The sequence below is a fragment of the Pollicipes pollicipes genome, unplaced genomic scaffold (genome assembly GCF_011947565.3).
Source record: "Pollicipes pollicipes isolate AB1234 unplaced genomic scaffold, Ppol_2.1 Scaffold_3447;HRSCAF=4054_pilon_pilon_pilon, whole genome shotgun sequence".
Classification (NCBI taxonomy): domain Eukaryota; kingdom Metazoa; phylum Arthropoda; class Thecostraca; order Pollicipedomorpha; family Pollicipedidae; genus Pollicipes; species Pollicipes pollicipes.
The window spans coordinates 36,138,028-36,150,834 of NW_023596297.1; the positions used below are offsets into that span (position 1 = coordinate 36,138,028).

The 12,807-nt window shown below is 46.0% G+C and overlaps 1 protein-coding gene across 1 annotated transcript in view; it reads left to right on the top strand.

Moving 5' to 3' along the window:
• The window catches only part of LOC119092505 (tyrosine-protein phosphatase 99A-like), a 127,955-nt gene that overhangs the window by 82,238 nt on the left and 32,910 nt on the right, over positions 1-12,807 (top strand). Inside the window, 1 exon segment of the mRNA XM_037215466.1 lies at positions 148-326. Coding sequence (XP_037071361.1) covers positions 148-326 — 179 coding nt within the window.

Below are 12,807 nucleotides of genomic sequence, written 5' to 3' on the forward strand. Positions count from 1 at the left end.
TGCCTAGGACATACAGAACTTTCTGGCGTTGTGCTCTCTAGACCGATGCCATGTTTATCTGCGAGTCCTGCCTTCTTTAGTCTGCTCTGCTCTCGCTGTCTTCGCTCGAGCGACTCACCGGGGCGACCACCGTCTCTCTCGCTGCAGCGTTGGTGAAGGCGGCGAGTGGAGCGAGACGCCGCTCCTCACCGACAACAACCAGACGACGTTCGTGGTGCGGGACCTGCTGCCCTTCACCGCCTACAGCTTCCGCGTCACCGCCGTCAACGGTATCGGCACCTCAGAGCCGGGCGTCGCATCCTACCCGATCATCACGCTGCGAGAAGGTATGAATTGCGCCCGCTCAGGCGCACCCAGCTGTGCCGCTGGGTGGCACGCGCAGCCCGTCAGATCGCGCCGGAACGCGTGTCCGCGCCACGGAATCGCAGTCGTTTTGCCCCTTTGTCAAAGACTCGTTGTTCTTTTGTCCTTTTTCTCCCCGTCTAAGGACATCGGTCAGAAAAACCCAAGCGTAGACGTCAGGAGAGGTCCCTTGAGACGGTGCAGACGGAATCAATTCATGCTCGGTCCCAGCTGGAGTTCCAAAGTCTTCCCAGGTCGCCTATAGCGTGACTACGTATCGACATGTCAGACGCCAAAAAAGGCTCAAAATGTGTTATGAGTCGAAATGACTTTCGGTGATATATCGCCCAATCAACATATCAGCGACTTGCAGTAACATTCTCATCGCTCAAACCGTTTGGCATTGGCGCTGGCTCTGAAACGGTCCAACCACCGCACCATGCATCTGCTCTGTTTTTTTAGTGCGTATGACTGTGCTCGACGTAATGCATCCAGTGGGTGCTGATCATTCATCATGCTTGTTTCGTAGATAGGAGTGAATGGTGAACGGAAACGGGGATAGCTTTATCGTTTACGAAGGAAGCTAGTTTTGGTCCGATTGGAAACTTAAAACTACTTCTTTTTTGTGCAAGAACATGGTGACTGTGCGTTGAACAAGCAATCGGGTATACATAATAAATTTCGTATGGAAATATCCACTCGGTGGTCATCAACCTTCCGAAGCACGTGAATGAAGATTGCCTAAAATGGTAGGATCGTTGCATTCGCGGGCCACCTAACAGACTTTTACAGTCAAACACGTGGGAGACAGCACAGTTTGCTCCTGATTTACGGTCAAACACACGGAAGATAGCACAACTTGCTCCTGATTTGCTTCATCTTTTGTGTGCCATCGGCTCGCCGTTCATACCGCGATGCTTTTGTGTGTCACCAGTTCACCGCTCACGCCGCAATGCTTTTGTGTGTCATCAGTTCGCCGCTCACGCCGCAATGCTTTCGTGTGTCATCAGTTCGCCGTTCACGCCGCAATGCTTTTGTGTGCCATTGGTTCGCCGTTCACGCCGCAATGCTTTTGTGTTCCATCGGTTCGACGTTCACGCCGCAATGTTTTTGTGCGCCATCGGTTCGCCGTTCACGCTGCAATGCTTCTACAAAGTTTTGGCCTCGGAACAGGCCCCCAGGAGGTAGTGGCACGAAACAGTGCGTTAGCGTCAAGACGGTACTGTAGGACATAGCATTGCGGCGCCGTCAGCTGAACTACAAGAAAACAAGAAAATCATCGACGGATCTGTGTTTATCAGCTGGGCCCAGAAAAACACCTTTGGTATGCAGTATTCTCTTCGTTGTGGACAAGTCAGCCTTGTAAGCGTCTTAGGAGCGCGGGGGGGGGCACACTTCATTGACTTTATTATTGCGATATGGACTTTTTTATTCGAGGTTTTCTATTGGAATACTTTATTTCCTATTGGAGATGGAATTTTTAGGTCTCCCGACATTAGTTTCTAAACCAGTTATGATGAAGCCTGTTCACAGGTGTATGCTTCTTATTCGTTGCCTCTAAATGTGTTCCTTATCTCAAGACCCTTATGTAGTCATTGGTGGTTTCAGAGGATACGGGTGGGAACACGTTTAATGCCAATGAGCTTTGTAGTTTAATAAAAGCATATGCACGTAAATGTTAATAAAAAAGCCATGCATAATACAAATATTATCAGAGAACAACGTCGCCAGCAGCGACACAATTAATCGCTAAAGAGCAGCGGAACACCAAGCCTTTTCGTTTGAACATGTACCGTACCGCCCAGTCGCCTCGCCGTTGCTTTGCCTCCTTGTTTAAACGCCAAACGTTAATGCAACAGCGGTATAACTATCTGCGACCTCGACCTGCGGCTCGTCACCCAATAAAGAATTTCACTGAAAAAATAACGATCGCGTGAGAAATCGCAATCAAGTGACAAGAGTAAGCCCAAAGGGAAATCCGTGATGCTACAGCTGAACTGTAAGCCGTGCCAACCTAGCCTCTCAGGCAGCCTGAGAGGAGGATGGGTGTCAATCCCGGGTGTCGCAACAGGTTAGGCGAGGTGAAAGAACTGTCGCCAATACATCCGGCTCCGCGGTTCAGGTTGGCACTCGTAAAAAGTTATACAGTCCAATGCAATCTACCGTGCGCTGGTGCGATGACAATAAGATGGAACCGTTGATCCGATACGATGCGACCGATCAATAGTCGTTCCGTGCTGAGGCTGACGCCCGCTTACTGTGGACACCACTTGTAACACGCGCCCGGTTGGGAGTCAGTTTGTCCCCCTCCCGAAAGTTTTTCCCAAATAACTTCCGAACGGTGCGTTGCAACCAAGTCAAACTTCGCATGGCTGTAGGCAATTTCATAGTGTATTTTTAGTACACAAAACTGGATGTGCGTCGTACGTTTGCTGACCCAATAGCAGGCCATGACTGTCAACGAAGGTAATTTCTTGAGAATCCTTCAGCATAATGTGGCGACGGAGTGTTTAGAAGAAGTCATGCAACAATTGTGTTTTTTAAAAGAAATTAGACCAGTGAAATAACGATTTCAACTAACTGCACTGACCTTGGGTCAGGTATGAAGGTTGGACCATGGTCAACCGCGCTATTACTGAAAATCTTGCTTTGTGCGGTGGTTTTCACGATCATTTCGAATTCCTGAATCGCAACGATGTCAGACAATTCATTATTTTGGCTTTGTGGAGGCCAGGAGATGTCAATAACATCGATGACTTCGGTTAACCTCTTCATTTGTCTTCCAAAGGTCAAATACGTTTACTGACGTGATACGATAATCAATGACATTTGGGTTATGCGAGATATCTAGGTTAAGGCTTGTTACATGAGAACACCAAAGGGCACTTCCGACACCGAGCTAGAGGTTGACCTTATTTAACCTTATTTGACCCAAAATGTACGGCTTGGGAAGGACAAAATTGTATGCAAGTGGCGTCACATGCAATACCTACCCAGTGAATTTTGTGTCTCCAGCTCTCTTAGTTTTTCAAATATCACGTGGTCTAATGAACCCCCATCCACCCACCGCCCAACCAACCCAAACTCAACTGGCCATCCGAGCGTGTGTTCAAATGTTATTTTGATGTGTACTTATTTCAATTCTGCTGTTATATGAACGAGATTCTCTTAAGGGTTGTTGGAAATGTTGAGCGAAATGTGTCTGTCTTCTTGTTTTCCTTAAACAACATCAGTTACAAAGCTTCCAACTCACAGTTTTGGACGGATCTGCTAGCAAGAACGCATCACTTCGATTAATAAACCGACCAAATCGGCGAGCAACATACGCCATTTCAGTCTGACACTCACCTAACCGTGCGCAGCGATCGCCGGCCGGCCGCATCGACGAACGTGTGCCCGGGCCCTGTTGGTGCTGCCGGCGGATGGAGGCACGCGTCTTCGGCGCAACGCCCATTTCTAATGCTATTCTTGGGAAACTCTTGTATTGAACGGACCCCTCGCTCATTTCGATCTGGGAGCCCAACTTACCGCACAACAATCTGCGGCCGGAAGCTGGCACCGTCGTCCGCACGAGGTCACTCGGGCATGGAAACGACTTTTCTGGTTCAATGTTTTAGTTGCACACCCCAACGCTGAAACATGCTTAGATGCACCGCACGCGGCAGAGCACCCACTTTTATAGCACCGCAGCAGGAGAGCCTTGACCATTCGCTGGTTATCATGGCCCCCGTCTTACTCTCGGTCCCGGTGGACAGCACGGGGTCGATGTACCAGAGCAAAGCCGGTTGTTTAGATAAATCCACGCCCTCCAGGGTGGATCACAAAAGGAAAGGCTACTTAGAGGTAATCATCTCCGCTAATCAGAACTATGTTCGGTTTGAATCGATTTGCTTGTGCCCCGTGATTTGAATCGGTTCGGACTAGAAAATTTTGGGAGTCGAATCATAATTCTAATCGGAGACGCCTTTTCGGAAGTGATTGGAATCAATATTTGATTCCAATTTTTCTTCATTCAGCTAAAGCAAAATCAAATCAACAAAAAAATGACCACCCAATTTCACAGATTGTGATCTTGAATTTGAATCACTAAAAAGGGAACTAAAACAAAAATCGAATGAAGATGATGATGAATGATGATGAAGATGAGTCCAGCATGTAGGTAAACGGGGAATACCACACTCGTAAAACCACATACCACACTCGTAAAATTATGAGAGAAGGCATGCTCAACATAACCAGCCTAGAGACGTGTAGGTTGTGCCCCCCCCCCCCCCCAACCAGGGCTGTAGTTTCTTGTTTTTAGTTATCATATTTTATCCCTTATTTTCATTTATAATAACTTTTTATGGTTTAGCCCAAAAACAGGTTTGTGAAACCACACTCCTCCTCTCAATTCTGAAAAGAACATGTTTAAAATCTGGGGACAAAACACTTTTAAGTGCATTTGGGAGGCAGGTTCAGCTATCTTTTCTTCCTGCCTCTCCATCCCTTACCCCCACGTATTTTGCAATACTAGCTGATCCCTGTAGTCCCAAATTTACCGTTAAGATGGTTCCGCCCGCACCTGAAAACAATATCACGTTTGGTTTTGTGATGTCATCGTACAATGAGCTGGAAGCGTTGGCGAGCTTCACGATCTCCGCATAATCAATACCGGCGCGCAACTTGCACTTCCTAACATGGTCCCAATCAATTGCTGCGAAACCCATGCCTTATTTGTATAAAAAGATGCAAACAACATTTTTGAATACCTTTGGTACTTTCATTTGACTTTACATACAATATCATAACAAATAAAAGCGTTTTGTCTCACGCCTGCCCACCGGCCAGAACGCTAAGTCTGAGGTGCGACGGGCGGTATAACAGGCCTACACAGCGGTGCTCGGCATTCTACTTCAAAGCCGCTGTTTCTCTCAGCAGCACAAAGCGCCGGGAGAATCCTTGACATGTGTCGCTCCAGCGTCTTCGTTGACCTCAGAAGCAACAGGTCGGGTACCCATAGAAAGCCTCCTAGATCGGCAGGACTTTTCAACGCTATCACCAGGGACGCTCTCCATGCCATATTCTTAGAAAAGCCGAAGTAATGCTAGGCTTGTCTTATGTCAGACTTCAGTTGGCCATGCTTCATTCATTGTCTCCGTCCTAAAAGGTGTTTGCCAGGTAGTGGTGCACTCTTTTTACGCTTAAAAACACAAAACTTATTTCTTGTGTCATTTAAGTTTTTCCGACGATGAGATGAGATCTCGAAACGCAGGGATGTACAGATGGACACTTTATGAGTGATTTCTCACAAACGATTTGTATGTATACATATATATATATATATATATATATATTTATGTATATATATATGCATATACATATATATGTATATAAATTTGAATCTAAAGATACATGAAAATGACCTATTCACTTTTTATTTCAATCACCTAGCTGCAAATTGATGTGAATCAAGCTTGTCTCGAAGCAAGAAAAGCTCAGAGCTCCCGGTTTATCGGCATTGTGAGCTAAGAGTTTTTTATGCTGAAACAAATACACATTCAGTACAGTGGTAAGTCCTGTTTGACAAATGTTCTGGAGTTCATAGGGCATGCTACTATTCAGATAGATAAAGGCAATATTTTAGACGTTGTCTACCTAATTTTCAGTAAGGCACTTGACAAGGTGTCACACCAACGCATACCATAGCAGTTAAAATTGCATTGCGTTAAGGGAAAAACTCTTGGCTGGGTAAAGGCTTAGTAGTAGACACGAAGCAGCGAGTAGTGCTCGATGGCACACAATCTCACTGGGGGCTCTCAGAGAGTGGGCTTTGAACAGGGTCGTTGTTGAGCCCTTTGCTCTTTTTGTGAATAATATTGTGATAGGATTAGGAAATAAGGTGCCAATTTTCTGACGATGTTAGATTGGTAGCGGTGGCGAAAAAGGCCGATCAGGTGAACCAAATCAATTTTACTTAGATAAGACGGTAGTTGTAGCCTTATTCCCTAGAGAAAAACCAGGAGAACGGAGATCTAGATGGGTTTACAATTAGGCAACATGCCTTTATCGAAACAATAGAAGTCAGAATATGGAAGTCAACACTGATGTTATGGTTTCGATAGAGGTATGCTGCCAAAATATCAACTCATCTGTATCTCCATTCTCCTAGTTTTTCTCTGAGGAATAAGGCTGTTACTACTGTCTTATATATGTGAATAATAAATGCACTGAACAGCGTACATAATTTTCACTTCGATGAACTTTAACTGGGCTTCTCTGTGACAGATGTCATTTAATTATGATAAGTTTAGGGTGGTGCATTTTGGTACTTTTAGCAGTGAGCGCATTCGTTATCGAATGAGACGTCGGGAGTTTGACCAGATCGACAAAGAAAAGGGTTTAGGGGTTATAATTTCTAGGGACTTAATGGGTGAAAAACAACGTGGGGATGCTACAAGCATGGTACTTTGGATGCTGAAATTTCTAAAGCTGAAGCTTCATGACGCTGAAGTTGAAGGAATATCCATTACAAGAGTAGGAATGCTGTCAAAAACCTAGCCCACCTATACTTAGCCTATGTGCGTACCTATACCTATATTATGTACCTATATGCATGTACCTATACTTAGACTATACTTATTATACCCATGTACCTAGCGTATGTCAGACTGCACCTGGTATATTGTGAACAGGCTTGGTCTCCATGCTCCAGTAAAGATATCGATAGACTGGAAAGAGTACAGCGAAAAGCAAATGGAATGATAGATGGGGTTGGTGACTTGTCCTTTGTCATTTAGTTTTGTCATTGTCATCACATGTCATTTAGCCAGAGCAGTAAACCTTTGGAATGGACTGACAAAGGGAGTTGTAGGAAGAAGAAATGTCTCCAGCAACGTTTCAAAACCGTTCGGACAAATTCTGTCGGTCTAAAGATTTCATTTATAGCTAAATTCATGTAGACCAGGTAATAAGATTACTTTTGAGGATGTGTACAGAACCTGAGGTAAGCCAACCTCGATAGGTCTTTGTCACTCCTTGTTGGCCGGATGCCTGCATGTCTTTATACCAACATAGTGCGTCACTGAAGATCAGCCAGTTATTCGATAAAGAACTTCAAACTCATAAAGCTTGCTTTACCCAGATTTGGTGTGATTCTTGAAATGAATCTGATCCTTGATCGAAGTGATGTGTGTTCACTCCACAGTTCATCTCCTGGAGGAGCTAGACGAGAAAAAGCCTGTCGAAGCTAGATTTGGACTTAAGAACACCCACCTGATGTCGCACGTCCTTAGCGCACTCTACGATCTAAGGCGCTTACGGCCAAAGATGATTATTCAACGAATAATTATCTCTCCGATTATCATCCACGGAGATTCTCCATTAGTGTTCTGCCGGTCCGGAAATCATCCTCTAGGTTCATCTCTCACGCTCCATGCCCAGCCAAGGGTCATTTAGCTACGCATAAGGAAAACAAATTTTCCGTTTTGATCTTGCTCTGAAAACTTTCTGGGATTCTCCCTTACGGAAATTATCTGGAATAATTTTCCGTGTTGGTAGTGCCGAACGCCATTACTGAAAATGTTCCAACTTTCTGGATAATTTTCCGAGACTATCTGCGACCGAACGCGACCGTAGGTGGTGGTGTCGTGGCGTTAGCGAGGCATAAAGTTGCCAACAACTTTGAAAGCATTTGCTGAGGCATCGAGGCGTCCAGGGGAAACAATGTCCAAGGCGAGGCGTAATCTCAGAATGGCATTAATGTTCAACAGCTTTTTTGCGATGATTTTCCACAGTTGAACTCATTTAGCTCCAAAATCCCAAACTAGTCCATGCATTACTGCTTTGAACTAATGTTCAATGCATCATCACTCAGGTATTATTTTGTGAAAAATTATGTGGCTAGCTTGCACAACGGGGCGGCGATGCTACTAATGGACCGCCATGGCCATGGACCCTAAGTGCATGCTGCGGCGTCACGTCATCTATGGAAGTCTGCACCTCTTTTTGCCGGCAGCAGTCCCCTTCTCGTTGTCATCTCAGCAGCTAATCAGTATTTTCTGAAGGTGTGCTATTTTGGTGAAATCCCTGGCATACATCGACGGCATAGCTTGTTCAAAAACGGTTGATTCTCCCGTGAGTTGCCATTCCAATGCGAGAATATTCGAGTACCATGGTGACATCAATGGCTGTACTTTGGTGCACCTGTTGTTTATAGTTAACACAAATGACCATGGCCGTTACCTTTGCAACTAAACAGTTGATAGGCTGCAAGCCACATTCTGCGGCTCTTCGGAACGCTCGATCGTGCTGCACTGAAAATGTGCTAGCGTTTGTGACTTGCGTTACTGAAGAAGCTAAGCTTTGCAGACCTATGAATAACTCCAAGTTGCAAGAGATGAGAGTATAATTACTATTTCTATCACAACTTGCATCCATAGGCAAGTGTGCTCAGCCCTTCCCTTATCCAGTGGGAAGTTTGCTGCCAACTGCTGCGCTTTAGAGCTGCCTCCTAATAAAATACATGCCCTCTCACACATCAGACGGATTTGCATTCAGTATGAACATAATCTAGCTTATGCCTCTATGGGACCTTTTCTGTATTCATGACATTCCAGTGCGTGAAATCTCTCTCCACAGGACTTCGACCGAAGCGCGAGGCGGGAATGCCGAATGCGGTCACGACGCACGCACAGTCCATTCGGCCGCATCACCGGGGTCGTGTCGTCGACCTGCACCCGCAATCCTTCACGACCAAATGTTTGCGAATGCTGCGCTCCTGTCGCGGTCGGGGAGACCGAAGAGTTTCTTTATTCGCGATAAATGCTACGCGTTCGAGCTATCAGAAGCGTTGCTGAGTGACAGAATAGTTGGACGGTTTTATCTTTTCCATCCCCGAGGGCAACATCGTGTGCGAATGTGCGACGGTGGTCATCTTTCTGGCTGTTTACATGCGGCTGGCATGTATTGGTAGGCTGGAAAAGTTGGATGGGAAAAGGGTTGTTAAGTCTCGGTTCATTGTTTTGTTTTGTTTTGTTTTTGTGTGCTGGGCATTGCAGTGTTGTACTGCTGTCAAGGTATTTGTAACTCTACAACTTTGATAGCTATGTCACCATGCTGGTTCGCTGACAAAAGACGATAGAAGCATACGTTTATGTTTCTTAAGATATTGTGTCAGAAGCTGAGTCAGAAAAAGCTTCCTAACCTTATGTCTTCTCGACCATCTACACAGGACTGAGAATAAAACGTGGTTATTTAATTCCAATGAATCCCAAACATCTGAAATTTAGATATTTTCCCCCTCGTCATCGACCGTAAAGATAAGCAATAAAACGCTTCCGTCATATCAATAACATTCAACGCAGCCCACCTTCTATTGGGCCTGCGTGGAGGCCAACATTTTGCAGAGCTATCCAAACGCAAAGAAGAAGCCAAATAAAGAGAGCAGATAATATGGACCAGGAGAAACTGATGCGGCCTTTTACAAATCTGCCGCATTTTATCGGTATGCCACATTCAGTTATTCGATGCACGTCAAATGTATGTCAAAGGGCCCGGATGGGGTTTTCCTATTCGCCATACAGCCAAATCTGGTACTATCGCGATGCATTGAGCTCCGGACGGAACACTGAAATTTGAAAAAGGTTTACGTATGGTTAAAACCTGTAAATGCTGAAGACGGAAAAGCTGCTGCTAATGCAGCTTCTCCTCCTCCCCCTTCCATGATATGCGACGAAGATGTGTAAATGGGTAACTGACATGTGTTGGCCTCAAGACGCAGCCGGAGTATAATTCGGGGAACCTGGCAGCGTTCATGACTCTGTTAATCTGTTCGCAGTGAGTAGACACTGTTAATGTGGGTGGGGTTTCCCATCCAAGAATCTGAGTCTGATTGTGGGGAGCTGTGAGTTCGCGCCTCAGAAATCATGCGTGTGGGGCTCATTAACCAAGAATCTGAATTTGAATGTGGGAATCTGTGGGTCTGCGTCTCAGAAATCATGCTTATGCGGTTCGCAGTTTACTGGGTGTTGGAAACCGGCCAAGAGCGCCGTGCTAGAGCAAGAGAGACACTGCCAAGGTATTGTGTGGCACGCCTAGACTTTTCGGCCAAAATTGTTAACTGAATTGAATTCGCTCGCTGGATGGCGGAGGTGTGACTTCACAGCACGCAGTGCTAGCGGCAACTCTGCTAATAAATACCCCGCAAAAATCTCATTCAATTTTTTTTTAGAATTAGTGATCGCAACCTAGAATAACTAAAAATTTCCTGGCCTCATAGATATTATAAGATGAAGTAATAGCAACCAAAGGCTGTTGTTTACTTCTGTCATCCGACTTGTCCTGCCCCGTCTCGTGGTCGAGCCCGCTTGGGCAATAGATCGCAATAGGGAGGATTAAACCTGCTTTCTGATACATTGTGATAGCTGCCTCCCACGATGGTTACTTGTTCTGCCTTTGCTGAGTAATGTTTTCGGTTGTTCCACCTCGTGCGCGAGCCGCTTGACAATAAGAAGTACAAGCTTGCGTACGTTAAATAAGCGGCCGCGCTTGTTGAGACGTCTTGCCGTGTGCTGTTCCAGTGCTGGCTATCGCGAAGACGCGGTGGATTGGCGAAGAAAGAAAAAAACATTCGTGTAATTTGAAGGAGCAAGTGACCTTGAGACTGTTGACATTTCAGTCTTGTCGAGGTAGCACGTTTGCTGTGTGCCATACGGGTTGCAATAAGCTGCGAATTGAATTTGCCGGAGTCTTGTAGACTTGTAGAGAAATTGGCGACTCCAAATGCGTTGCTTTACTGCAGATGACAATAATATTGATAATAGCCTCAACATCTCATGCGCTAAGTGTAATCATTGCGGAATTGTTGAACGATATCGGCACGAGTTGATAACGTTACGCCAGACACTAAAATAATGTCATAAATGAAGCATCCCATGGAACTGATATGGTCTCTACTCTACTATCTGCTACGCACGCCATTCATGTCGTCAACTGATTTCCTACCACTCCCTCAACTGTTTTTCATGGAAAATGTAGGCTGAAATGTCCCGTTGGATACACATACGTCACAAATATACACACTGACGTGCGCAGATTAGCCAAACAAGAAAGTAAAGCGAAACAAAATAACAAAAAAAGCAAAAGGCTTGCTCCAAATGTCAGAAATGTGCGACGACAATAGGAGAATCTCGTTGGTGTGTACATTTGCATTGCTCTCAGTGACGTAAAAGCGTGCTTAGAGTAAAATTAGTTGCTACGTCTGAATAGTAGATGTGTAAAGGCTTGGTTGCCCCGTCATGCAAACATGAGAAGGCAAAGCCTTACTTACGGATCCGACGCACAATTTTGAAAGGGACGTTCGGATGTAGTTGAAATCCGTAGAAAGAAAACCCGATAAATGATACCTGCGTGAAATTCAGCAGTATTTGACAGGCTGGCCGCGCCCTGACGATCTGTCTGCTACCGAATGCAGTCGACCGACTGCGGTCTGCCTGTGTGTCGACTGGGGTCTGTTGTCTGTCGACTGCGGCCTGACGGTCTGTCTGCTGTCAACCGCGGCCTGGCGGTCTGTCTGCTGTCTAATGCAGTCGACCGACTTAAGTCTGTTTGTCTTTCGACTGCGGTCTAATGGTCTGTCTGTTGGCTGCAGCCTGACGGTCTGTCTGTTGGCTGCAGCCTGACGGTCTGTCTGTTGACTGCGGCCTGTCTGTCGACTGCGGCCTGTCTGTCGACTGCGGCTTGACTGCGCCCTGATGGTCTGTCTGTTGACTGCGGCCTGACGGTCTGTCTGTTGACTGCGGCCTGTCTGTTGACTGCGGCCTGACGGTCTATTTTTTTACTGCGGCCTGACAGTCTGTCTGTTGACTGCGGCCTGTCTGTTGGCTGCGGCCTGACGGTCTGTCTGTTGACTGCGACCTGACGGTCTGTCTGTTGACTGCGGCCTGACGGTCTGTCTGCTGTCGAATGCAGTCGACCGACTGCGGTCTGCCTGTGTATCGACTGATTTTTGTTCGTCAGTCGATTGCGGCTGTGAGTCTGCAGAATTTGCTGCAGTAGACGGGTGAAGGACACCAGTGGCAACGGAATCTAATTCCGATACAGATATAAATGATTCAGCTTTCTATCGTGCAACTTAAACTCTACTCCGGCACGCGGTCCAATCATGGCTGGAGATTTACCGCGTGATAAAATGTGTTATTTAAAATGATGCATCTTTTCGAAAAGGTGCATTACGCTGCTGGGATAACAGGATTTTAGTATGCCACGTGGCATGTCGTGCAGCAAATGTTGCTCCCCAGGACCTCGGTCGGCACTGATCCGGACTGATAAGCCAAGCTCACTCGATCTAAGTATCAAGCTTTCCTGGCGACCTGAGATTCATTTCAGTCCCCAAGCCACAATTTTAACAGGCACCCGGTCACGTCTCATGGAATGATGATGCGAATTCCGTGAGTTAAAAGTTGTCCAACGAAATTTATCGACCAT